The sequence below is a fragment of the Ammospiza caudacuta genome, chromosome 11, assembly GCF_027887145.1.
Source record: "Ammospiza caudacuta isolate bAmmCau1 chromosome 11, bAmmCau1.pri, whole genome shotgun sequence".
In the NCBI taxonomy this organism is placed as follows: Eukaryota; Metazoa; Chordata; class Aves; order Passeriformes; family Passerellidae; genus Ammospiza; species Ammospiza caudacuta.
The window spans coordinates 3,333,331-3,360,040 of NC_080603.1; the positions used below are offsets into that span (position 1 = coordinate 3,333,331).

Consider the following 26,710-nt stretch of genomic DNA (forward strand, 5'->3'; position numbering starts at 1 on the left):
CTTTTTAGTGTTTCCATACAGTCTGTACTCTTTTCCCCCCTAACTCCTTGATGTATCCCATGGAAAGATGCTGGAGGCTCCCTGCTCCTCTGAGGAGAGGACATTGCCACACATTTTAGTTGCTGCTTCTCTCATGCATTGCCAGCTGCTACTGCTCCTGCTGGGTTGTTGTTTCTTTTTCTTGGGTTTTCTGTTTGGGTTTTTTTGGTTGGTTTAAACAGTGTATTAAATTTTACCATTCAAAAATGTTACTTAGCACAAGCTTTTAAGAAATCCTGCCTTACTCCTCAGACAATTGATGGTGGAGAGGAGCAGTTCTGCCACAACTTCCTAAGTTTGAGCCAAAGAAGAATTCTGACAGAGAAGAATCAAAAAAAATAAATTCCTTCTAGTGATCCATTTTTCTCAAAGTTTAATTCTAATTCTGACCTGAATTGTATTAGTAGTTAGAGACAAACTGCTCAGAAATCTTTTACCAGGAGAAGACACCTACCACACAGGCAGCAAGGAGTCTGAAATGCAGTGATCTGCTTTTGTTATTGTATTTATATATCAATACTGTAATTATGAAACTTGATTTGGTTTTTCTCTGTCCTCAGTCTGTCTCCATACCATTTTCTGTTCCATTTCTTCACATCTCTGTATTTCCTGCTAAATGCATGTAGCATCCACAAAATGACACCATGCCTCACAGCCTTGGGAGCAAGACTTGTGGAAATGAAAGAGCATTTAGAAAAACAGACTTAATTTCAGAGCCTGCTTCTTCCATCAACCTCACTTCTTCTGTATCACTGTACACCATTTGTTTCAAGTGACCTGATTAAGCCCAAGAATGCTTCCAGGGAGGGCAGCTGACAGCAAACCCTGGGACACAGAGGGGATGGAGCCACTCCTGCAACCCCACACAACTCTGAGCAGAGTTTGCACAAAGACCCCGTGCCACACTTCCACTGCATGCCAATGGCAGAGCATGCTGGGGTTAACCTGCACTCCCAGTTACAGGAGCAAACAGCCACAGATGTAGCTGAGAATGCAAAAGCACATCATCTTGTACCTGCAACACAGGTCTTCCCCCAAAACAGCACCAATGGCTTGATCTCTCAGCTTTTTCCTGTCCCTGGACTCTGAGGATGTGCTGTGCTTTTGGCCACCTGGAAGGTGGGTGTGCAGGGTGGAAATCAGGGAGACTGGGCACCCTGCTGTAGCCCTTTCCTGTATGGTTGTGCAGTTACTCACACTTCAGCACAGACTCCAGAGCTGCAATGGAGATTTTATTAAACAGCTCTGAATCTACAGCAGCAGATGGAATGATAAAACCTTCCAATAATTAAAAGTACACACAACTAAAGCAGATTACACAGAACTGCACCCTAAATTCTTCCCAAGCCTTGATTCTAGCTGGTAGCACTGGGTATTTTTACTAAGGAAATGGCAGTCACTGGTGGCCTTGAAGGCACTTGTCCGAATTTATCTAAGAGAGGAACTAATTTACTGCAGCTCTATTAAAAATCTCTCTAAACAGCAACAGCTGAACAGCTCAGCAGTCATTGGCCAGTAACATCATTGCCAGGATCTTTTGCTAGGATTAGTTGGGAGTGAGAAAGCTTCTTTACTATGCTTGCAGTTCAAACATTCAAACCCTAAACAGGGTTTGTAACTAAAAACCAGAATGCCAGACCCAGACAGGCTAAGCCAGAACAGGTCCAGGCTACATGAACATGCCTCCAAGATCTCTGGTTCAGAAAGACATTAAATAATGGATGGGAAAGCAAAAAGTGAACTTGAGCAGCTGGCTCAGGGAACTGTCTTTCCCTCCTTCAGTGCACAGCAGTGCAACCCTACCTCGCTCTCATCTGCTGCACAGCACTCGCCTGGGCATTTTCTAGAGGCAGTGATACTCTGCATTGGAATTTACACAGAGAAATATCAACTCTATGTGATTAATCTGAAATGAGAAATGTTCCAATAGGCAAGGACAGCTGTAATCAGGTAGAAGCCTACACACTGTTTCCAAAGCCATTAAAACCCTATTTCTTCCCTCCTGACTCAAGAAGTCTATTACGGGTCTGTGCTGTTTTGGTTTAGGTTTAAGTCTGCAGAGGGTATAGCTAGCAAACACTGAATGCTTTGGTTGTCTCTCCAGATGAAGATATTGCATTTCCAAATTACATGCTTTTTCCAGAAGGTTTGGTTTGGTTCCTCAAGGTCAGTGCAATATCATAGAGCAGTTAAAAAAAAAAAAAAAAGGAAAAAAAAGGAAAAAAGAAAAAGGAAGAGAAGAGCCCCTTACCTGTGGCAGAGTGCAGACTCTCCAAGCTCCAGTACCTGGACAGGACGCCTCTCATGCCACCACCACCACACACCACCCCGCTGCTGTCTGAATCCGAGCCCGGCGAGAGCCCGGAGCTGCCGCTGCTGCTGCAGTTCTCGGCACTGTGAGCCCCGCTGGACTCGCTGGGGCACTGCTGGGTCCTCATGCGGGCGAATGCCAGGGGGAGCCGGGGGCTCCAGGGGGCTGCGGCGGGGAGCGGGCAGGGCACAGGGAGCGGGCAGGGCAGGGAGAGCGGGCAGCGCTCTGCGGAGCCCTCACAGGGCAGAGGGAGCGGGAACCGCTCTGCGGAGCCCTCACAGGGCAGCGGGAGCGGGCAGTGCCGGCGGAGCTCTGCGCTGGATGCCGAGGCTCCGGCAGAGCCCTCACAGGGCAGCGGGAGCCGGCGGAGCTCTGCGCTGGGTGCCGAGGCTCCGGCGGAGCCCTCACAGGGCAGCGGGAGCTCAGCGCTGGATCCCTGGCAGCGCCGGCGGAGCTCAGCGCTGGATCCCTGGCAGCGCCGGCGGAGCTCTGCGCTGGGTGCCGAGGCTCCGCTCCGCTCGCCTCGGTGCATCCTGACATCATAGGGGTCCGCTAAGGAGGCTCCCTCCGAGGCGGCTCCGCTGCGCTCGGCCGCAGCTTCCAGCGGCTGATTTTTATTAAAGCCGATTTCAAGGCATTAAGGAAGTAAGGGGTGAGACAGAGATCTCTCCTCCTAATTTAGCAGGACTGTCAGATTAAAAATAAATACGTGGAAATAGTAGAATTTCATGCGTTTTAAAAATGCCCGAGTGAGAGAGACCTTGTGTTATCTGTTTCCCCTGAGAACTCAGAAAGGATTTAACATATAAACTAATCGTGTTTTGAACTGGCTGTGGCTGCTGCTATTAAAAAACTATTTTTGTAAGTACTCGGAAAAAGAATTGAAAATGAAATTAAAGCCAGAAAAACACAGATTGAGATTTCGGAAGATTGCAGCTGGGAGTTTTGAAAAATCGTTTAGCATCCACTCCCAGACTGCAGACCTGGTATGATCCCTAGTTCCATGTGTAATCTTTGCAAGAGACCTCAGTCCCAACTGAAACAGCATCCCCGACTACCATTTACCAGAAAGTTTTATATTCTCATTACCTAACAGGAGATTCCCTGTATCCCTGTGAAAAGGATCTTGAAAGAATCCCAGTTTCCTGGGAATGCAGAAATACCTGTACACTCTAACAACAGCTTTGAGGCACCAGAGACATTTTGTAATAAAGGACATTCCTAGGCTGCCACTCTACTCAAAGACCTTGCAGACAGCAGATTTGCCAAACTACCAAAATAATTTAAGAGTAGCCACATGGTTTGCACCCTGTGCAGCAGAAAAGAGAGTGAGACCAGAAGTAGCTCGGTTCAGTGTGGGATTACCCAGGCCAGGTGAAAGTTTTGCCAGGTGAGACTGCAAGTAGGGCTGGACCAAAGCAAAGGAGATGGACAGCCCCAAAGGAAAACCCCACACTGCTCCTGTCACATGGAGAGTGAACGTGGCTCCAGACACCCAAATCCAAACCCAGGAGCCCAATTTCACACAAGAACTAAGAATGCTTATTTTACAATTTGTATGTAAGGTGGCTCTTTGCAAAGTAAATAAGGCCATCACAGCTTGTTGCAATAGAGACCCCTTTGAGTTGCCTCACTATCCATGCAGTAGCAGAGTTATTTCAGTGCAGTAAGACTTCTGGTTCACTGAGTATTTCCTAAAAGGAAAAAAATGTCACACTCCATCACTGGAGAATATCACAAAGCATCCAATAATGCTGAACCAACTTCAATATTTCAGCTATTCTTCAAAAGAATGGTCTCTATAGCAGTAAAAAAATAAAAAGAAAATTACATTTCTGGTGATCTGTAACAAAATAATTCCTTCAATTATCTTCTGAATGAACCAAATTATCAAATACTTCCTAACAGAGATATGGAAATGTGTTCTTGATTTGAGTGCAGTGGAACTCTTCTGCATTGATCTGGTTCTTCCAGAACTGTCTGCATTCAAGTACATCTGGAGAGAAACTCCTCTTGATCACAATAATCAGGAGAAGGTAAATTAAACACTGACAACAAAGACAAATGCAGCTGTTCTGTGGATTTGGAGAACAAGGCATTGAGAAGAAGAAAGTTACAATTCAGCCCTAATTATCCTATGTATGTGTGGCTGTTGTATGTATGCACTGGTGAGGAATTTTCTGATAGAATGGAAAGAAGAAAAATTCTACACAGCCAAATTGTGGAAGGCAAAAGTTTTGTCAGATTTCAAGACTGCAACCCATAATAGAGGGGTTCCACCAACTACAGATTTTGTTGTTGTTGTTGTAAAATCTACATGGAGATTTTCTTCTGTGGCATTAGAGAAGAAGTTATCTAAGGTTGATGTAGCAGTAACTGATTCCAAGTAAAGATTAAGAATCTCACTGCACAGCCTGGTAAATATTGCCAAGCTAGCCTTGGACAACCTGATCCTAAATATCTGCTGGATTTTTTAGCCTCTGCTGGGTTCTCCTGTAATCTTGTAGCTTTGAACAGTGATTACCAGAATCATTCAGGATTTCCTAGGACCTTCTTCTTCTCTCTTTGCCCCACAGAAGGTTTTTATTGGTATGCTAAATCTTTCACCTCAGAGGCTAATACAGACAATCCCACTCAACTTGCTGAGACAAATTTCAGGAACTCAGCCACTTCCAGGCTCTGCTTTTAAGACTGGATGAAACCCTTTGAGTGAGCACATTATCAAAGACCTCACAGAGGGCAAATGTTTGTGGCTGTGGTTAAACAGAACCAAGACTGACATAGTGGGTCTAATCTTTCTGTGTTTAAGAAACAAAGTGAAAAGTATACAGTAGGCAATGTGATTATTTTTTAGCCACTTAAATTCAATTATACTCCTCTAGTTAATGGGGATGGAACACACATTTCATGCTACATCTACCATGATGCACTTCTGGGAACTTGCATACCACTTTCTTCAAGAGCTAAAATGACAAAAATGGAATAAATAACTCAGCTTGCTATTTTGCTGAACTACAGGACTGCTAAATATTTATAAGACATAATGAAGTCCTGTTATTGAGCTAATATTTTCCCTCTTGAACAGATTTCTCCAGTGGCTGTCAAACATCTCCACATTAACTGTTGCCAAGTTAGTTTAACAGCACATCTATAGCTGGGAAAAAAAGATGAAAGATGTCCACATGATGTTGAGTAAACAAACAGTCCCTTTGCCTCTGAGAAATACTTTCCACTACACCAGGGAGGCTGGAAGATAACTCAGTATCACTAAGTGGTCACTGTTTTCCAGACTGTCCACAAAAGATTCAGCCCTTGAGAACTTGGCTTGCCTATTCTTGTTGCAGGATTTCCAAGGCCACCACTATGTTCCTCATCAGCACACATCAGTCACAGGGAATTCGTGTCTCTCTGCTCGGCACAGCCAACCACAGCTCTGTGGTCTAACTCCAGGGCATCTCTTGTAGATATCTGATGGAAAATTCAAAGATCTGAGGCTGTTCCAATCTGACAAGACACGTGGAAAGTTGCCAAAAAGATTTGATCTGCATTTAGATAATGATTTAAAATAATACAGGTGTAAGTTTGTTCTAGCACAGCTACAAACCTATCTTGTAATGCACAGGTTGTAGGTTCCTCCCTCTGTGAGGATATGACAAACCCTGGAGGTTTATGGTCCTGTGTCCCTGTCCCAGTCCAAAAGTTTCAGAGTATCTGAGAGGCAGACTGAGGGAAACATCTGGGACAGAGTGACAAGCTGGCACAGGAATAGAGAAGTGTGCGCCTGAGAGGCATGGATAGAGTGAGAGCAGGGATGTCAAGAAACCCCAGTTCTCAGGCAATTACCTGTGTCTGTCACTGTGTCACCTTGTGATCGCCTTCTGCTGGAAAGTCCCTAAGGAAAAGCTCAGAAATGGCAGCATCTGCCCTGAATGTTCCCTCTGCTCTAGTCCCATGGGCTGGTAGCTCTCACACACAGAACTGCCCCTCTCTGGCTTCAGCCTTGTTGCAGTTACATTCTCACAGCTGCAGCCACTGTCCAAACAGCTTCCCAGCAACATCCCCAATTTTAGGCAGTCTTCAGTTTATAAATAAACAAACATCAGACTCAGGAGAGATGGGGAAGGAGAAAATAGGTCTCATAGCCTAAAAGACAAACATGCTGGTCCACTGCTTTAACCCAGAGCCTAGTTATCCTGCTACTGCTCACTCCAGTACACATTAGGCCCTTCTTCCCACCCCTCCCCTGGTGCAATACCTGTGTCAAAAGGTCTTCAGAGGCTGCTAAAAAGCAGAAAAGTTCTCCTATACCTACTTTAGGAAGTGGCTTGCTTCCTAACCTGGCAGTAAGGAACAGACTGAACGGTACAAATGATGACATAGGAGTACCAGACAACCAGAAAAGGAGGAGATTGAGGGGGGACCTCATGGCAGTCAGACTTTCTTACACAGGGAAGCAGAGGGACAGACAATGATCTCTCCTCTCTGGCAGTCGGTGACAGGACTCAAGGGAATGGCCTCAAGTTGTGTTGGGGAGGTTTAGTTTGGATATTAGGAAAAGGATTTTTCACTTTTTAGATGGTGGTTTGACACCAGGGCAGCGGTCGCAGCACCAAGCCAGCCAGAGTCCAAGAAGCATTTTCACAAAGCCCTCAGACACGTGTGCGGCTCCTGGGGACTGCCAGGAGTTGGACTTGATGATGCTTTTGGGTCCCTTCCAAACCAGAAAATTCTGTGAACTAAAGGGGAAAGACACTCAATATTCACCAACACTCCCTGCTGAAGAGTGTGTGCAGCCAAGAAAGCTGTTCCCAGCCATTCAGGTGTTCTGATGTTTGAGCAGGACGGTGAAGCTCGCGGCCCTGGGGTGCCCGTGTGTGCTGGAGGGGGCCCAGCCGCACCATCCCAACGGGGGCTCCGTGCTGGGCCTGGCCTGGGGACAGCCCGGCCTGGCCCGGCACAGCCCAGCCCGGCACACCTGGGGACAGTCCAGCCCCGCACGGCCCAGCCCCGCACAGCCCAGCCCAGCCCAGCTCACCTGGGGACAGCCCAGCCCGGCACACCTGGGGACAGTCCAGCCCCGCACAGCCCGGCCCAGCTCACCTGGGGACAGCCCAGCCTGGCACACCTGGGGACAGTCCAGCCCCGCACAGCCCGGCCCAGCTCACCTGGGGACAGCCCAGCCCGGCACAGCCCAGCCCGTCCCGGCCCGGGGACAGCCCAGCTCAGCCCGGCACTGCACGGCACGGCCTGCCACATTTGGGGGCTGAGAACAGCAGCCTTATGAGGAACCCCTGAGGAGCTGGGGGTGCTCAGCCTGCAGAAAAGGCGACTCAGGGGTGCCCTCATCACTCTCTGCAGCTCCCTGAAGGGTGGTTACAGTCAAGGGTGGTTACAGTTACCTGGGGCTGGGCTCTTTCTCCAGCAGCACTGACACAACCAGAGCACACAGCCTCAAGCTGTGCCAAGGGAAATATAGGTTGGATATCAGGAAAAAGTTTTCCATGGAAAGAGTGATAAAGTTCTGAAATGTTCTGCCCAGGGAGGTGGTGCAGTCCCCATCCCTGGGTGTGTTTAACAAAGCCTGGATGTGGCACTGGGTGCCAGGGTTTAGTTGAGCTGTTGGGGCTGGGTTGGACTCGATGGTCTTGAAGGTCTCTCCCAACCTGGTCATTCTGTGATTCTGTGATTCCACAGCGGTCAGAGCCACCTGCCGGTGCCGCCCGGCTCCGCAGGGCCTGCCCGGGCTGAGGCAGCGGCGGGCAGGGCCTGTCCCCGCTGCGGGCCCGGCTCTCACCCTGCCCGTTCCTGCCAGCGCGGCACACGGCAGCGAGAGCGGGGGCTCCGGCTGTGGAGACAGCCGGGACGGGCACGGGGCATCCAGCGTTTAAATGAAATTTCTCTGCTGTCATGCTGTTCCAGCAAAATGCACCCAGCCCAGCCAGGGTAGCCAGGCTGTCCCCAGCTCTTGTCCCTGTCCCCGGGTAGGTGCATGACAGAGTCTGAGAGCTGTGCATGGCATCTTTTGGGCTGCGACCATCCCAGCCATCATTTCACACTGCAGAACTAGAGAGGTCTCCATCCTCCATCCCTCCCAGTCTCTGCAGAATTCCCTGTACAAGGTGACGAGGTGCAGACTTTGGGAGTGGGAAATTTTTCAGTATTTTCAATAGGGAAGTATTGAGTAGCACTGGATATTGCATAGTACTTTTATATCCCGTGTTTTATGACTACATCATAGACTGGGATCATTAATACAAGCAGCTACAGCTTTGGAGTTAGAAATCTTAAAATTAGATTAAATGAATTGACTATTTTATATTTATTTTACATGCCCTACAGCTCTGTCAAAAACAACAAGTATTACAACAAATCTGTACAAAAACAAAGAAGGCATTCTGCTGCACTACTGCTGCCTCATTCTGCTGCACTACTGCTGCCTCAAGGACATGGCCGATCTTAAGACTGATCCATCAGCCTCAGAGCATTACTTCACTAACTTGCAGTTTTCTTCTCATCCACATCCCACCACAGGCAGGACACGTGCCCACATTCATCTGCTCCAGAATGCTTCAAATGAAGCCTACATGCAGCAGCTAACAGAGATGGCTGTGGGAGAAGAACCTCTGCTTCCTCTCTCCATCAGTTTCCTTTCCCAGGAGCATGGTTTTGGTGGTAGAAAAATGATTCTGCTCAATTTCATTTGTTTTGCTACATTTACTCAGAAATTCTTAGGTTATGGTATGAAACTCACTTGTACCTATCTCAGGAATATTGCGTGAATCCCAGGTTGCAGGCCCCATTTCTAGACAGCATATAAACACCTACAGCACTGCCAGCTGGTCAGTCTGCATACATTTATTTCCCCTATTCACCCTCAGAAATTCATACATATTTTTTAACTCCCTCATGTCCCAGTTGGGAACTACCATGAAATTTGTCTCAGCTGTGACTCAGAACGTACTTCTATGACAGCAGTGCTGAGGGATTTCAGCTGATGTCAGAGATACACAGACAACTTGACAATGATGGCTTTCCATGTGGGATTTCCAAGGAGTAAAGCTACAGTTTTTTTAATTCAGCCAGGGAGCTGGTCCTAAGCACTGGGGCAGCACCAGATGCCTGTGACAGCAAGTGATCAAAGCCCTCAGAGCTGAGAGAGCAAAGGCAAGGCTCTAAACACCACAATAATAAATAGTTTTCTTATTTCCAGATCAAGCCTCATGACTCTGTGCAAGAGCTGCACAAAGCATCAGAAAACAAACCAGTTTTGCTTGACAAAATACTATGACCATTCAGCTCTGATGTAATTAGTAGAATGTTATTGTCCCTTAATTAGGTAACTCCAGCAGGGTTTAATCGATGGTACAGAGACCTTCTGAGGCAGGAATGGCAGTTTGGCACCCAACTGTGGCTGGCTTTTCCTGGATAGGCTCCTAAACACCAAACAACTCCTCTGCATTCTGTTTTCCTTATTCCAGCCCAAAGTGCTGTGATAGAGATATCAGCAGTGTTTGGGCAGGCACTGTCAGATGGAGAATTTAAAAACCTGGCAAAGATACATCTCACAGTTTAATAATCTGTGCAAGTTACATTTTAATTCTGAGAAAGTGTCAGTCATCGGAAATGAAGCAAACATGATACTTCATGTGCATTCCTCATGACAACACAGCATACTTGTTCTTTAGGGGGATTTAAAGTACAGGAAAGTTCTGTCTCTAGAGGCTCATTTAGTTGCTTTAGTGCCTAATTAGCAACCTGAGAGGAATCTCACCATACCCACTGTAGTGCTCTCCAGCAAACACAAGGCAGAGTCTATTTCATCAGCAGAAATCTAATTCAAGAGTGTGACAGAGGTGACATCATCATAGGTGGGACAGTTCTCATGAGACAACGCAATGTTTCTCCATCAGGCACACTGTTGTATTGCACTGAATAGTTATTTAGTTATTTGCACTGGGTGTTTGGTAATTTGCACTGTTCACATGATTTGTATCCTACCACCACAGGGTCTTCCCCCTTTTCCCCCATCAGTGTTGGGTCTCTCTGCTTGGGTTACCCCTACCCTCACCCTCCTCACTTGGACCACCCCATTGGCTGTTGCCCCCTTCCTCCATCCCCCTTCCCCTCAGCTCAAAATCCCCCTGGGAGAAGGCAACACCCTCTTTTCCATCTGGGGGTCACCTGTATGATCTGGTGTCTCCTATCAAGGAAATTAATTTTGGACTTAGTCCCCATGTGGAGAAGAGTGCTTCTCCTCTTTTGCCTTTGTCCATGTGAGATCGTCTGGGCTGGAGTCCATAGCTGCTGGACAGGACCCGAACAGCCCAGCAGGCACGGGTTCTTACAGAACACCATCATTGCAAGGAGTGATCTCTCCTTCACTAAAAAGCTGGCCATGCCTCTAAACAGCACCCTGCTCATCCACTCAGGGGGAAAACAAACCCAAATATGAAAAGCACATGAAAGATTCAACTCTAAAGCAGAGAAAGCATTTGAAAGATTCCACTCTAAAGCAGATTTCTGCTCAGACATGGATGTTCATCATCATGGCCAGGTTAGAAGGCTTATCACACTCAGTAAAGCAGAGCTTCACTCTCTCCCGCCCCCGCCCGGCCCAGCCCAGGGTACGCACCGGGAGCGGAGATGCGCCGCTTGCAGCCCACGCAGTCCAGGCCTGTCGGGGTGCTCTTGGAAAAGGAATGCAGCTTCAGGGGCAGGATGTCAAAGGCAACAGGAGATGTGATGGATGGACTTATTCCAGCCTGCAACAGGACAGGGCAACAAACATTGAGTTAAATGCCCAGCGTTCAGCCCAGAGCACTTCTTCCCATGTCTGATAGCTGCCCGTGTAAGTAAGCAGCATGTTAGTGGACACACATGGATGATTGTGGCTAGAAATGTTAGAAAACAGTGAGAAGGCAAGGAAAACTGCAAGGTGATAAGAACAGATTCATACTTCACATACAGCCACACACACCTTTATTCACTCCTCCCTGTAAAGTGTTTCTGTGGCGGAGGGTTTCACATTACTACAAGGAGTCATCCCCTCAGCTGCAGAACTGTTCCTGAAGATTGTGACTAATAGGTCCTCTTCTAGTATTTAACATGAAAATAAAGCTTTTCCCTTCAGAGATTTATCGGTACCAGCCGTACAGAGTGTGGATAACAACATTTTTCTCTTCAGCTAGAGGTACTAGTAAGAATTCTCACACTCTCTTCTACTTGTCTGATTGATTTTTTAAAACTTATAGAATTTAATAAAACTTTGAAAACTCTATACCACTGCCAGATCTCATTGAATTACTATCTTTTGCTGGTTTAAAGGGGAAAACATAGAAGTACATACACATAGCTCATGGCCTCTACACAGAATGTAGCAATTAAGGCATGCTGCAGGTATGCTTTTATCCCTTTTTCCTTTTCTCTCCCGTGGCTGCCGCATGCAGAAAACACCAGTGGCTGGGAGATCAGCTGGTCAGTAAGCACCGGTCCCATGAGCACAGACTGTTTTTAAATTCTATCACTATTGGCCCTTGCTTTTGCCACTGACACTGAGTTACAACATATCCATCCTTCTCTGAGCCAGGAACTTGAAATACTGAGGTCCAGTATTCTGTCTGGGATCTTTCCCTCTCCCCACCAGCCCACAGCATGTCTATCAGCACAAAGTCTCGACCAGCCTTGATGCTGAAACCTCTCCTGATGATGGCCATTAGCCAAACCCTCCTTCCCAAACTAACCAGCACACAGTGCTCACACAGCTGAGAGCGCTGCTGCTCCATGCCTGCTTTGGTTTTCTATTCCTGGGCTTAACTTTCCTAAAACAAAGAGAACACAAATCACCATCTCTTGAGGGATTGCATGAACCCTGTTCAAATTAAACTCAGCAGTGCCTGTTTCTCTAGAAAAGTCGCAGCAAAGATCCAGTGGGAGCACACACTCTTCTGGTGACAGTGAAAATCAAGCTTACTGGGCCACAGCTCTGAAAACGTCAAGGGTAAAGTGAAGTTATTTACATGAAAGGTGGTTGAAAGCATTATTGTTCTGTTTAAGACTAGAAAGCAGAACCCTGGCCTAGGGCTGTTACAACTGCAGGTTTTATTATTATTAATTCCTGGGACGTCAGAGCAAATTTTGGTACAGGCATAATTTGATTCCTATGGCACAGCAGGCAGGCCTGTACAGCCCTAACTCATAAGAAGAAGCATTTTCAGCAGTGTTAGCTACATGGGGCAGGCATTGCACAACCTACAAGGGAGAGGATGAGAAATGAGGGAGCAGACCATAGTAAAGGTCCTCTCTCCTGTATTTTCTGCCAGAGGTTCCAGAGGTTATTTCTATGCTCTTGTGCACAGCAGTTCAGTCCCTGGCAGAGGCTCTGTTGTATATCCATGCCTTATCAGGTGCACATCAGGGGGAGACTTTTTTCATTAAATTTCCTCCTCAAAGTGTATTCATTTCTGTGTTAAAATCTAGCTGAGTTATCCACGGTGCTCAGACCATGGTACTACACAACAAAACTTCCTTTTCTCTTATTTTGGATGGGGTAAAATCAGATTTGCAGAAGTCAAATTCAGAGCAATGATCTAAAGATCTATTTTTCACTGCTTCTCAATTCTCTTTCAAAATAAAAGAGCTTTTTCTGTACAATACCCCCTCTGGGTATAGACCCCTGATGGGCTTTTAGGAATCTCTCTAATTTGGCAGTGCACTAACTGTGCTCAAACAAATGCACGTAGAAGCCATGTCTGTGCTTCTATTGATGTGCACTCAAGAGGCATCAAGATTAAGAACCAGGGTTTAAATTTTTGTCAAAACAGGAAAGCACTGGATGGCAATAGACAGGCAGTTCAGAGCAAGAATACTTCCCAAAGCAGAGCCCATTGCCATTACAGCATTCCATATGGCAGTGGTCTGGGGCATTGCCTCTGCTCCAGTGAGGGAACTTCTCCTGCATTAAAAACAAGCAAGAGGAGCCCAGGCCACAGCCTGAACCCCACCATCATCTGAAGGGCACAGCCTATGGACAGCAAAAGAGCACAGCTATGTTTGTCCTCTTCCCCTTGGGGTGGGCAGCATGGGGAGTGCTGTATTAAGACTTTAAAGATCAGAAGCTGCTCAGCTTGTTACTGGCTGCATCTCATTATAAGGGACAGCTGGGTCAAGCTTTGAGTTTGACTGGGAATTTACACAAGCTGTACCCATTTAAGGAAGCAGAGCAGTTTACTGGGCCTAAGCAAAAAAGTATCCATAATATATAGAATTGTTTAGAACTGGCATTTTAAGTGTTTTTGGGTTTGGGGGTGTTTTTTTTTTTTAGCTTCTAGGTGGTTTCTTGATTGTTTGTCCATTTTCCCTGTCCCAACTGACAGCCCTCAGAGTATCCTTATATTTCCATAATGCTCCTCTCTGTACATTCATCTGAATGATAGAGTGGTATCAGAAATCAGCACTTGAATAAGCAAGAATTCCTCTCTGCTCTGCCCCATTGAGTTGTTTCCCCAATATTTCAGCATTATCACCTTGTGGGCTGACCTGATCTTGACTTAACACAATGTGACTTGTCACAACAGAAGCCACACATCCCAAGGCAGCCATGTCAGAAAACATCAGACTTGTAGTTTCAGCTCTCCAAAGCCCCATACAGTCCCCTTGTTGCAATCACAGAACCACAACAGACGATGAACATCTTACAGAGCTTATTTTGGGATAATTTGTTCCTTCTTATTAAAAGGGATTCAGCATCCTTCTAAAACTGCCCTCAGACAGTGCAGCTTGTGACAGCACTCCCAAGACACTTGGGAGTATGAATAAACCAGCACTATTACAGGACTAGAGCATTGCAAAGACAGAATAAAATGCTATGAAAAATAAACTGTGTGATTAATATTATAAATAAAAAGCACAGGCCAAGAAATTCAGTTATATGGGAATAAAAAAGAGACTTTGAATCCCCACAGTCCTCTCATTAAACCAGAATTTGCTTTCTTGGCCTACCTACAAATATCAAAGTGTCAATAACCTACAAAACACAAATGGACAGAAACAGTAAACCCCAAACCTACCTAAACCCTTCTTCCCAGAGAAGAATGAACCAGAAATCTGACTGAGGCCCAAGAGCCCCTGGGCAGGTGATGTTCAGAGAGGCCTCGTGGGCATGGGGGCAGCTGCAAATCATTGAGCAGCTGATTGCAATTTAGAGGTGAGTTTGCACCAGAAAATAAGGGTGGAAATGCTTAAAGGAGAAGCTGTTTTCTGGCAGCCTCCAAATGTGCAGTCAATCAGCAGAGCAGACAGCATTCAAGCTGTGTGATCTGATGGCTCCAGGGGAAGCTATTGAGGGAGCTGGTCACTCCTCTGAGCAGCCTTAATGGGCTCAGTGCTGGCCCACATGCCCTGCAGCACTGGATTTCCATCACTACCCATGCTTGTCCAGGAATTGGGAGAAATATTTTTAGTACATTTCACTGATTTCTGTTAATCCCTGACCCTGTGTAAGCCAGGCATTCACTTTCACTAGGCTGCCTCATCCCTGCACAGCACTAAGCACTCAGAACTTCAGCCAAGATAGAGAGGTAACCCAAGTCATTTATTTTTAATTTTTTTTTTATCTTAACATACACAAACCTCAAGAGCAATACTCATTGTCTCTATCATGGAGCTGAGCCAGGGAAGCATCATCATTGAACTGAGAGTGGGAAACACATCAGAGAATCATATCCAGCACTCATCCAGGCAGCAACTGGCCACACTGTGTTGAAGAGCCTTTAGTCTCTTTAGCCTTTAGAAAGAGATTTTTAGTCTCTTTCCTTGAGAAGGGGAGAACAGGGGGCAGGTTTTCAGAACTCCTGTTTCTGGGATTGCTGGCCCAGGTGTCTGTCAGTTTGATGGGAGCTCTCCCAGGTGGACAGGTTTTCTGTGGACAAGCAATGGTGGGCAAGCCAGTGTTTCCCCTCACAGTTCTCATTCACAGAACTATCTGTGCACATAAGCTCAAACACATTCTGAAGTGGTGATAGGACTACTGAGGCCTCATCTCCTCTCCAAAATTGTAATTTTAATGTAATAATAACAAGAGACAGGCAACCAGGACAACAGAGAGAAAGGGAAATAAACACAGATAGCAGACCAAAACAGAAACCCCTGAGGAAAGCTTTTATTCGAGTATCTGCTACGTGATTTCAAGCTTGATCAGAAACTTTCTCAATATCATCGTGAGAGGCTTCATAGAGCATCCCTTGATCTCATGTCTTTTTTCCCCAGAAGTTCTTTTGTATGTATTAAGGCTAATTTTGGCTCTTGGATAGAGATTTGTGACTCTCCCTGAAGGGAACAGACCTTAGCTCTGGATCCAAAAGTAACAGATGCCATCAGTGTGAGTCACAACAGCCACAAAGTTTTTCACAAGCAATCATAATGCTGAACTAAAAGTCTCCCTCAGTGGAGAGGAGAATATTAATAGCTAAAAATCAAATGGCAATGTTCTCTTGAGTGTTTCACAGCAGGAATTTGCTTCAGTAGGAATTGTGGAGTTGGCATCAGATACAAGGGAAGTCTAATTTAAAGTCTGTTATTAAAGTTATATAGCAACACCACAGGGCACAGAATGAGATTTCATCAGTTTAATTTATATTGATTTAAGGAAACTTTGATTTGCTCCTTGCCCTCCCCATCACTCAGCTCACCAAGCAACCTGATTCTCTTGCATTCTATTCCCACCATCTCACAGGGCATGATCTGTTCGATTTCAGAAGCTAAGGAACCCACCACCTTCAGATGTTATCACCTAAGAGCCAGTTTGGTGTTTCTGCAGTCTCCACAGAGTACCAGGCCCACAGAAATGCTGACAGGAGTGGTACCAGACAAAGTGTAAGGACAGGAACATGATGGCAGCAGAGAGAAACAGCCTGAGCAGAGAGGAAGGCAATGCCAGAGAATGAGGAGGTCGCTGTGTGGTTTCTTACTTTTGAGGGGTCCTGTGGGAGATGTTGCAACTGAACCCCTCCCTCTGGCTGTGTCTCCTTCTCTAGCTTCCTTTTTTGACTCCTCTCCATCCAAACATCATCGAAGCTGAAGCACTTATAGAGGGGTTTGGGTCTCTTCCTCCTCCTCTGTGGCATCTCCTTGGCTTTTTCCTCGGGAGCAGGGCAGGAGAGCGTGCGGGCTCTGCTCTCCAGGGTGGCCACGGGGCAGGCTGGCGCCCGGGGGGGTCTCCTTTTGCGATGGGGAACCCATTTCTTATTGGGCCTCTTCCCAGCTGCTGATTGGCATGGCTGCTTACACTCCTGGTTTACAAACTGCAGGTGAAAACACAGGGTTTGTTGGATGGAAATCTTGTTTGCTTCAAGTCAGTTTGAGCAGAAGATGGCAAAGTTCTGTTGCTCAGCCACAGAACTACTCAGAAGAAAACACTTAGCAGCGCTCCACCCTGAAGCAGCAGCTCTGCTGTCCTTTGAGGTGCAGTATACACTCCCTGTGCCCAGGACAGTGCCCTGTTCACCCTCATTTCAGATGGCATATCACACTGACATTCCACCAGGATTTAGGTCACTCTATAATATTGTTTACAAGCACAGACATGTCTCTGAAAACAGAAAAATGACCTCTTGTCTGTTTCTGGTTTTCCAACTGTACTTCAGTTATACAGTGTGAAAAGGCTTCATAGATGCCTGCAGGTCTGATATATAAAGCTCTGTGCTTCCTGATGTGCTCTTTACACTATCCATTTTATTTGCTTGATGCTGGGCCAAGAGCAAGGAATTGCACAGCTTTGCCCTTCACTCCCATTTGAGTGGTTACACAAAATTACAGTTTTTATACTCAAAAAACTTGAAATCAAGTGTGCCCTTAGGCAACCAGCTACTACTCCAGGTAGCATCAGTGTGAGAATCAATAATATTTAAGGTAGGAGATAACAACACTGGGGAATGAGTGAACTCAGGAGTCTCATGACAAAAAAAATCCTGAAAATAGTATCTGTCCAGTTTCTCACAGATCACTTGAAGAACCCAAATAAAACAACCCTCAAACCACTGCAGGCACTTCCTTTCTATTTTCAACTAACCAACAATTCCAGGTCAATTCTTCTCCCCTCATAAGATATGGCACAGTCTAGAAAGAATAGAATCTGTGAAAAAGGTGTTTTGTGCCTAATCCTACCTCACTGGACAGGAGCAAGGAGAAGAACATGTGAATTCCAAACATGGGACATTCTAGGACAGTTTGCTCTTGCCTGCTGAGTAACACAATTTATGCAAATAAAATCATGCCATGAACAGATTAATTAAACATGTAGGGAAGGGCCTGGCAGATGGGCAAACTGGTAATGGTCCTGTCTTGCTGTTTGCAGCATAAAATCTTTGTGCTGGGTGAAACCTGAGCAATGTTAACCAACAGCAGGAAATGAGAGAGGGGCTGGTGAGTGCTCCACCAGGCTCAGGAGAGTCACTTACCTGAGTGGGAGCCAGAGGTGTCCAGGGTGAGCTGATCCAGTGCAGTTTGGCACAGCACTAACACAGATAATGCTGACACAGACATAAAAACACCTGGCTGGGGCTGGGGAATAAATACAAATCCCCATCCTGGAGGGCACAGTGGGAGGTGAGCTCAAGAGCTTCACTATTATGGGTATGTTTTACACTAATGTCTTTACTCATGTGGAACAGAAAAGGACTTTTCTTCAAATTCACCAATAAACTGAATTTTATGGTCTCTTTAGGAAGCAGCATACATAAAGAAGGCCATCCTTAGCATATAGATGATAATTTTTTTGGAGGATTTAACACTACAAATATACTTTGCCCAATGTCTGTTGTAATTTCAGAGATTCCTGAAAATACAGCTTTGCTTTAAAAATCCAGGGTGCAATTCTACTTCATTTCACAATGTCATGAAAAGGGAAATAAATAAAGCCCTATCTATTTAAATAGATTAGATGTTGTGTTTTGAAATCTGGGACATTGCATTAATTTCTAGGCTCCAGCTGCATTTGTCCAGTTTCAGATATCATATTCTGCAGCCTCCAGAAGAATCAGGAAAATGAAACTGTTTTTATATGTCTTAGTTACCATTTAAATTTTTTATGGTTTTCTTTGAATAATTTAATCTAGCAATCAATTTAAGTAATTATTTATTTGCTCCTAATGCTTCCATTATAGCATGTAGGCTTGCCTTTTCAAGGCTTTACACATCCCTCATCTCTACACTCTTTTCTAGATGTTCTTTTGAGCTGTAATTTACAGGTCAATGATTTTATTCATCCTCGGAGAGGCTTCATCTGTTGACAGTGTGTATAGTCCAAGTCTCTTGCTTTTTCCTAGGCTGCAGTCTCTTGTTTGGAATGCAGTGTGCAGCATTAAGTTTGCAGGCTAACCTGGTGCCCATGAAACAAAAGATTTTCCAGTAAAGCTAAGCACAGAAGGGAATCAAGCTAATTCTCTTCCCCTGGAATTCTGATACCACAGCTCTCACCTCTCAGACTGCCACCCAAACACTTCTTTGGGTTCCAGACAGCTTTAGAGAAAAGCCCCAAGCCAATCAACAAAAACACTTTCATTTGGGAATAAAAGGAGAGTTTGAGAGAGCTGGGTTTATTCAAGCTGATTAGAGTGCACTAAAGGCAGTGTAAGGGCAGTCACCAAAATTTTTGTATTTACATGGATGATGGAACCCAGCTCTTCTCAGTAGTGCCAGATAGAGCCACAAGACAGGGGCCAGAAACTGCAGCTTGGAAAGTTTTTGTTGGGCATTAGGAAAAAAAATCTCAAGGAATGTGTTTCCCAGAGAGGCAGTGCAACCTTCAGCCATTGAGATTTTCAAGACTTGGCTAGATAAAGGGATGGTTCTGCCTATCTTTTTTAGTTTCTATAAAAAAAAAAAATAGGGAGTTTCTGTAAAAAAGTATGGAGAAAAGGCAGGATAAGACCATCTTGGAGGGTATCTTAAAGGCTTAATGTAAGCTGAGATGTGGGAGGCAAAAGGCAACAGCAGCAAAAGCTGTGTGAGGCTCATTTGAGTTGAACACAAGCTGAACACATTTTCTTCTTGCTTTCAGGGTATGTCTCTGCTGTTATGAATTGATCAAGAAGCTCCAGATTAATGAACCCTCTGAAAATTGTGTGCTTGGGGTATGCAAAAGTTCATGCACTCTCTCAAGTACCACTTCTGACAATCTGCTCAAAAAAAATTATTCTCCCATTTAATGTCAAATCTCATCAGCAATAATAGTGAAAAAGTAGCATGGTCAAGGCATGTTCTGGGATCTCAGTTACAGCTCAGTCTCAGTCACTCTGGGGGTTGTGCTTAGCCACTGAAAGAGATTCCTAAGCTCCCAGCCACTTACAGCTTGGGAAATCCTCTCTGGGATTAAAAGCCTACTGGCAGAGGAAGTCTCTGCTTTTAGAAGTCTCAGCCAATCGCAAAATTCCTAATGAAGATCCAATCTGTTCCCTGAGATTCAGCCTGTGCAAAGGACTTAATGTGTTACCTGGATTAGAACAAAATACAACATGAGAAGGAGACCCTGAGCCTGCAGTTTGGGGTTTTTTTCTGTTTGTTGTAGAAAAGGCAAAAGAGGACTTCTAGTAGCAACCAAAAAGTACATATGGTGACTGCAAAAGACACATGGTACTTCTAAAGACAGCTACTCATTGTGATTTTACTTCTTAAAAAGTGACTACTAGCCATAGGACTTGATATCTTTGTTACCTTTCACAATGAGAAACTTACTTACTATACGCCAGTTACAAGGCTGAATTCTACCCTAAAAGGGGTAAAACCCAGCTTAAAACTGGAGATGAACACAGGGTGATGTCTGTAAATGTTTGATAGTGTTGTGATTGCTCCATTCCTTTGGGTTTTTTGTAGCAAATCCTCCCTTTGAGAGCACATCAATTCATACAGTCTTGAACAGAAACAGGAAGAATGAGCAGTACTACCTGTCTTAAACCAAGAGGAATATTTTTGCACTCATCTAACCAATGAGCCATTGAAGATTTTCACTGGAATTCCTAAACCATAGTAGAGCAAACCCAACCACTCCCTGGTCATTCCCTGACAAGAACTCACCTCGTCTCGGAGCATGTCACTAATGGAAGAAGCTGTGTTTAAGCTGATCTGGGATTGACTGCTTATGCCACTGTCATCCCTCTGGAAGTCGTCCAACGAGTGTAAGAGACTTCCCCTGGGTTTCAGTGTCTTTGGCCTCTCAGGAGCCTCCAGACTGCTTTCCACTCCAGAGCTGTTCCCAAGAGAGAGCGTAGAAGCGGCGCAAACGCGCCCGGAGTAGCCGAAGGTCCTGTGCTGAGAAGTGGATCGTGAGCTCAGAGGTTTGGGACTCATGGGCCTACAGGGCATATCTTTACCATCAGAATTGGAGAGCTGGGGACATGATGGACTTGACTGACTAAATTCCAGCTGGAAGTCAGGGGAGCTAAATGGAGTTTTAATCCAGTATTCCTCAAGAGAAGTATTTAAACTGTTGCTCAGAACCTCCTGCTGTTCATCACAATCTGAATTCTGTGAGTATCTGATACCCAAGTCATGGGACTGTATTCGTCTTCTCCACATACGTGCAGGTAAAGAGACATCAAGAGGCTCCACAGAGCTGTCAAAACAGTTAGAGTCTGTTGAGGAGCCATTACCTATTTCTGTTTTTAAAAAAGGGTGTCTATTGGAACTATACTGTCGCTCTAGTTGTGTAAACGTGTGGCCACTGGTTGCACTGAGACCTTCCTGTGTGGATGATAAACTTATTAGGACAGGCCTTTTTAGTCCATCTGCCTCCTTGCTCTTTAGAAAAGCTTTCCAGGTGCTCTGGCGAATTTTGACTTTCTCCTTTTCATTTTTCACTGACGCTTTTGAGCTTTGTTCAGTGTTCTCCTTTTCTGGACATTTGGACTCAAATAAGCTTGAGAGGGATTTGTGTGCCAAGGCCAACCTTGTCTTGAACTTCTTACCCTCAGGGGTTTTGTTTCTTTTGTGTTCATTTTCAGGGAATGATTTTCTAATCCCTGAATGCTCCACAGGTTCACTGTCATTGTTTTCAGATGAACCAGAAACGTGTCGATCCGCATCTTCCATCAGTATCCGACCAGAGCCAGAGGCCTTCCTCAGGCTCAGTCTGAAAAATCCTGCAGGTCTCTCATAAAATAAATCATCGTCATCAGAGTACTCAGAGGTGTAGCTTTCCTTCCTGTGGAAGACTAAACCAGATGAACAACTTTTGAAAGACAGTAAACTTGCAGTGTCGTCATCATCTTTCCCAACATCCAGTTCTTCCATCTTTACCTTGCTGCCAAAGATACTGCTGCTTCCCTGACTTTCCCATGAGGCAGGCTTAGTTTTCCTGAAAGATGTCATTTTTGGGAATACTAAAAACCTGGAAGATTTGCCACTATACTCATTCTTTGTTGGCTTTTGTACAGCTTTATGGAGACTGCTGTTACTCCCCAGGATGTGGGATGAGATCTCATCCAGCTCCTCGCTGTTAGTGCTGCAGGTACTCACATTGTCCAGGCCCAGCATGAAAGTGCTGTGGGTCTCCCTGTTCAGAGACTCATCAAAGACATCAGACACATCCAGACTGAGTGCACTGTCTTTGCTGGGGCTAGAGGTGTCTTCTGCAGGAGAGGCCTCCTTTCCTTCCCTAGAAGAGGGTTCTTCACAAATACCGGTTTCTTCCTTTGAGCCCTTACAGCTTTCCTTTCCTTGCCTGCCTACTGCTTGTTCAGAGACCATTCTGGGCCAATGAAGGCTGACACCAGCACCATCTGCCTGCCACAAACTGCTTACACTGCTGCTCATTTCCAGTGTCTCTGCCCTGGTAACATTCAAACCTTCCTCTGTGCTTCCATGTGCTTTGAATTCCTCTTCCTTAGACACCTGGTCATCGCTTCTTCCAAGGTTTCCAAAGCCTGACCTTGCTAACTTTTCTCTCCTGAATTCAAAACCCCTCTTTGTTCTGCTGGGCTCTTCCTCAAAGGTCATCACATCATCTCTACCCTGTGATTTTACAGTGCTGGGCCCTTCAAGGCTGACACCAGCACCACCTTCCTGGCACACACTGCTTACACTGCTGCTGGTTTCCAGCGGCACTGCTGCAGTCACCAGTGGCCTTCCTCTGCAGTGCTCATCCTCAGAGAGCTCCACACTGCTTCCACTGGGGGATTTGACAAGTGTTTTTTCACATGGATCTGTCTGAATTTCTGCAGGAAGTGTATCACTGCCTAGTGCTACAGCAACATTCCTGAATTCCAATTCTGCACTTGCTACTGCAGAATTACTACAGGTGAGCCCTAAGGATGAAATTACTTCTGTTTTCTCTCTTTTCTCTTCTGAAATTTCTGGTTTTACTTCAGTTGTATCCCTACCAGAAAGTACCTCTGCACTGCCAGGAGCGGGGTGGGTGGCCAGAATTAGTTCTTCACAGTTACAGCATTCACTCAGAACTCTCGCTGGCTCACCATGAGCTTTCCTGACAGTATGAGGAGACATCAAATCCTTGCTCACTACATTTCCCAATGTTTCAGCTCCCACTTCAGTAGGAAGCTTATCACTCAGTGTTTGGGACTGTAACCCTTTCTCTTCCACAGAGACTGTAATTAGGGCAGGCTTTAATTCTGGAGTAGTCATTACATCCCTTTCCTGCCTTATATAGTCTGATTTGAGAGTCCTTTCAACAGCCAAGACACTCTCTTCATCCTTTCCCTCATGAGTAGGATGTTCATGTGTTCCTAGCTCCGAGTGGCTCCTCAAGGCACCAGTTTTGCAACTTGCATTTTGCTGCACCGACTCTCCATGCTCTGCCCCTCTGTCGCTGCCATCTGCTTGTGTTGCAGCTTCCAGGACTTTCCAATCAAAGCCAAGATCAGAAGAATCAGAATCATCTGCCCATCTTTCTCCTGCCACAATCTCAGTATCTGACAGCTCAGATTCAAAGCCATCCTCCTTCAAATGTGTGTGCTGTGTTCCACTACTGGAAACACAGTTTACAGAGCAATCCCAGTCTGTGCTTTCCACACCAGCAGGGGCACCTGCAGGAGAAGCTGCAGGGCTCTCAGTGTCACCAGTGTCTGATTCAACATCAATATCACTTGGGAATCTGCTCTCTTCCAGATCTCTTTCAGCTGTGCACTCATTGTTTTGTGTAAGTTCAATATCAATATCACATGGGAATCTGCTCACTTCTAGATCTCTTTCAGCTGTGCTCTCATTGTTTTGTGTCAGTTCAGTATCAATATCACGTGGGAATCTGCTCACTTCTAGATCTTGTTCAGCTGTGCACTCATTGTTTTGTGTAAGTTCAATATCACATGGGAATCTGCTCACTTGTGGATGTCTTTCAGCTGTGCACTCATTGTTTTGTTTAAGTTGAATATCAATATCACATGGGAATCTGCTCACTTCCAGATCTTGTTCAGCTGTGCACTCATGGGTTTGTGTCAGTTCAGTATCAATATCACATGGGAATCTGCTCACTTGTGGATCTCTTTCAGCTGTGCACTCATTGTTTTGTGTAAGTTCCTCGGGATCTATGATCCCTGGATCACAATCCAGGGAAGAGGATGTCTCCTCTTGGTTTGGATCCTCACAAGCATCACTCCATGTTAAGCTGTCAGCACAAGTACCAGCTGGCTCTGGGCTAAGGCCACACGTCTCTGATTTAGAGTGCAAACAAGAATCAATGCACTGGGGAGAGGCTGCTGGTTGGGAAACCTGACACACCTTTGAGTCTGTATCAGTATCAAGAAAAGACCTTTTCATGCCAAATTTGCCCTCTATTTCTATAGCCTTTTCAGGGCTCACAGTTACCCTTCCTAAGTTTTTCCAAGTGTATTCAAAATCCAGCTCTTGAAGATGTATTCTGGAACATGACCATCTAAATTTGTCTGTTGGGTGAATACAGCTCACCACACATTCTGTCTCCCTTTGAGCACTGATGTTTTCAGGTACACTGTGCCATGTTTTACTTTCTGTAATCTCTGACCTTTTTTGTGGTAGCCAGGATTTTGAGTTGAAGCAACTCTGGTAGGAGAGTGAATCTGATGTCAACATGGTTTCTGTACTTCCATATTTTATCCTTTTACCTGTGGTGTCCTCACTGTCAGCTGAATTCCTCCTGCTGCATTTTATACTGGACATAGACTCTAATTCACACTGACAGTCAGGTGTCTCAGTGTCTTTTTTAATGTTAGGCTCATTTGTTTCAAAATGCAGATTAGGCAAACTGCAGCTTGGTGCTGCATCTGACTGGAAGGAAAACTGCTGCACCGCAGGAAAAATCAAACAACTTTCTGAGTTTGCTTTGAAACAAGCAATGCTAAATACTGCAGGGTGTTTCTTCAGTCTTGCAATGTCATTTTTTGTAAGTTCTGGGTTGGTAGACTGCACTTCCCTGCTTTCTAACTCTGCCTTACTCTGCAGTGCTGTTACAGACTCTCTCTTTGCCTGTGATAAAATGTTCTCTTCATAGACTTGGCTGTCTGTGGTGGAAACATCACTGGATAATGTTAGCTCTTCATCACCCAATTCTTCACCTTCTAACTCTGCACACTGGATGCAAAATTCAGTTTTGCTTGGTGCTTCTTTTATTTTGGAGGACAATTCTAGCTGTCCAGGCTGGGTGAACTCTGGTTGCCTGGAGCTGTTCTGTTCCTGGGAGGTTTCTGCCTTTCCTTTGGGAAGATTACAGCACAGGGGGGGTTTTTCAGTAAGCAGGCAGTTTGAATCCGAGCAAGCATTCCCTGTTATGTCACTGGAAAGGGATTCTGTGTCTGATGCACTCTCATAAGGCTCAGTTTTTACATCTGACAAAGATCCACTCTGATGTGATACAGTTTCAAAATAATCTTCATCTGTTTCTTGGCTGGATCCACGGACCTCCAGCTCCGTTGTGCTCGGGGCAGAAGAACTGAGATCGTCCTCAAACTCTCCTTCACTGATGTAGTTTTCAACTGGCTGTGGGGTCTGTGAATAAAGAAAATAGAATGATTTAGCAATGATATCCCACAGCAGCAGGGTGACATGAACTATTATTAGAAAAGGGACTTCAGAACACAATTAATTCAATACATACTGATGTCTTTGCAAGTTATACTCTGTCTTACTTCTTAGTGGTCTTCAGGTCTTTCTATTTCTTGCCCTTTTTTTTCCCTTAGTGCTTCTTAATTAACCCTTTTTTCATTTTCACATGTAATTATGAAGAGGCCAAAATTTTACTTTTGGCCATATCTTTCATAGCCCATTACCAAAACACTTTTGACATTCAAATATATCAAATGGAAATCATCCCTTGCCAATAGATGTAGAAACTCCAATGAACACATTTTCAAACCTGGGGAGGAGGTTTATGTGAAAAATCTGGGAAGTAAATATTAGTGTCTGCATTACAGAAATGAGGCATAAATATATACAGAATAACTGCACTTGAGTAATCAGGTATTACCCATACCAAAACTTGAACCAAAGATGAAAAAGGTCTCAAATCTCATTTTCCAGAAGGCTTATACCAGGATCAGTTATCAGAGTACACCCAAATCATTTCTGAGCAGAAGGATTAGAACCACACTGTCAGTATTGGGAAATATTTTTGTCACAGACAGCTGACCCTGGGAGAGCATCAGTCTTCTTCAACAGAAGTCTGGACATTTCTCAACTTTGAAGCAGAAAATGAAGTCACAGCAAAGTGTCTTCAAAGTTTCCTGAGGTAAAAATAGTACTTGTTGTCTGTCAGCTTCAGGCTGAGCTATTATCAGTTCTACAAATGCACCCAGCTGAGATCCTTGGCTGATTTCAGCTTCAGTCCCTTCACATCTAGAATGAGATGCCCCATAAATATAAATGGCAGCCTTTAACCCTATTGCTGGATGCCTCTTTACCCAGGTTTTGGGGACAGTCCTCACAACAATGATTGGCATATTTTAAAATCTGAAAGCTGAGATAATGAACAATGAAAGACTTTTCTAAAAGTAAAAAAATAACACAACACAAAGCAAAGCAAACCAAACCAAACAATAACCCAAAAAACACCACAAGTGAATGGCATCCACCAAACCAGAACACAAGATCCTTTAGCCTGAGTTGCACATCACATTCACCAGGGTCACAGAGAAATGGGAGTCCTCATATGGGAAGACAAATTGCAAATCACATTGAAGAACGTGTCACAGAGTTTCTGATTTTAGACTCCAAAACATAGCATGTAAATTGGAAAAAGAAAGACATAAAAGTTATTTCCAAATGAGAATTTCTCAATAAGAAGAATTTTCTCTTGGCAGAAGAAGGAAATAGAAATTGAATGGAGGAGGCAAGGGGGAGAATTCAGTACTTCAAAACAAGTCCAGAAATCACTTCTGAACCTGA

At 45.0% G+C, this 26,710-nt stretch overlaps 2 protein-coding genes across 2 annotated transcripts in view; both read right to left on the bottom strand.

Moving 5' to 3' along the window:
* The window catches only part of LOC131562477 (uncharacterized), a 133,398-nt gene extending 109,455 nt beyond the window's left edge, over positions 1-23,943 (bottom strand). The window contains exons 1-3 of the mRNA XM_058812231.1: positions 20,417-23,943; positions 16,315-16,647; positions 10,983-11,112 (exon numbers count right to left, since the gene is read on the bottom strand). Of these exons, the coding sequence (XP_058668214.1) occupies positions 10,983-11,112; positions 16,315-16,647; positions 20,417-22,981 (3,028 nt within the window). The 5' untranslated portion in view covers positions 22,982-23,943. The remainder of the gene's footprint in view (positions 1-10,982; positions 11,113-16,314; positions 16,648-20,416) is intronic.
* A 2-nt stretch (positions 23,944-23,945) lies between these two features.
* LOC131562651 (uncharacterized) overlaps positions 23,946-26,710 on the bottom strand; it is an 82,537-nt gene continuing 79,772 nt past the window's right edge. The window contains exons 4-5 of the mRNA XM_058812475.1: positions 24,074-25,315; positions 23,946-23,960 (exon numbers count right to left, since the gene is read on the bottom strand). Of these exons, the coding sequence (XP_058668458.1) occupies positions 23,946-23,960; positions 24,074-25,315 (1,257 nt within the window). The remainder of the gene's footprint in view (positions 23,961-24,073; positions 25,316-26,710) is intronic.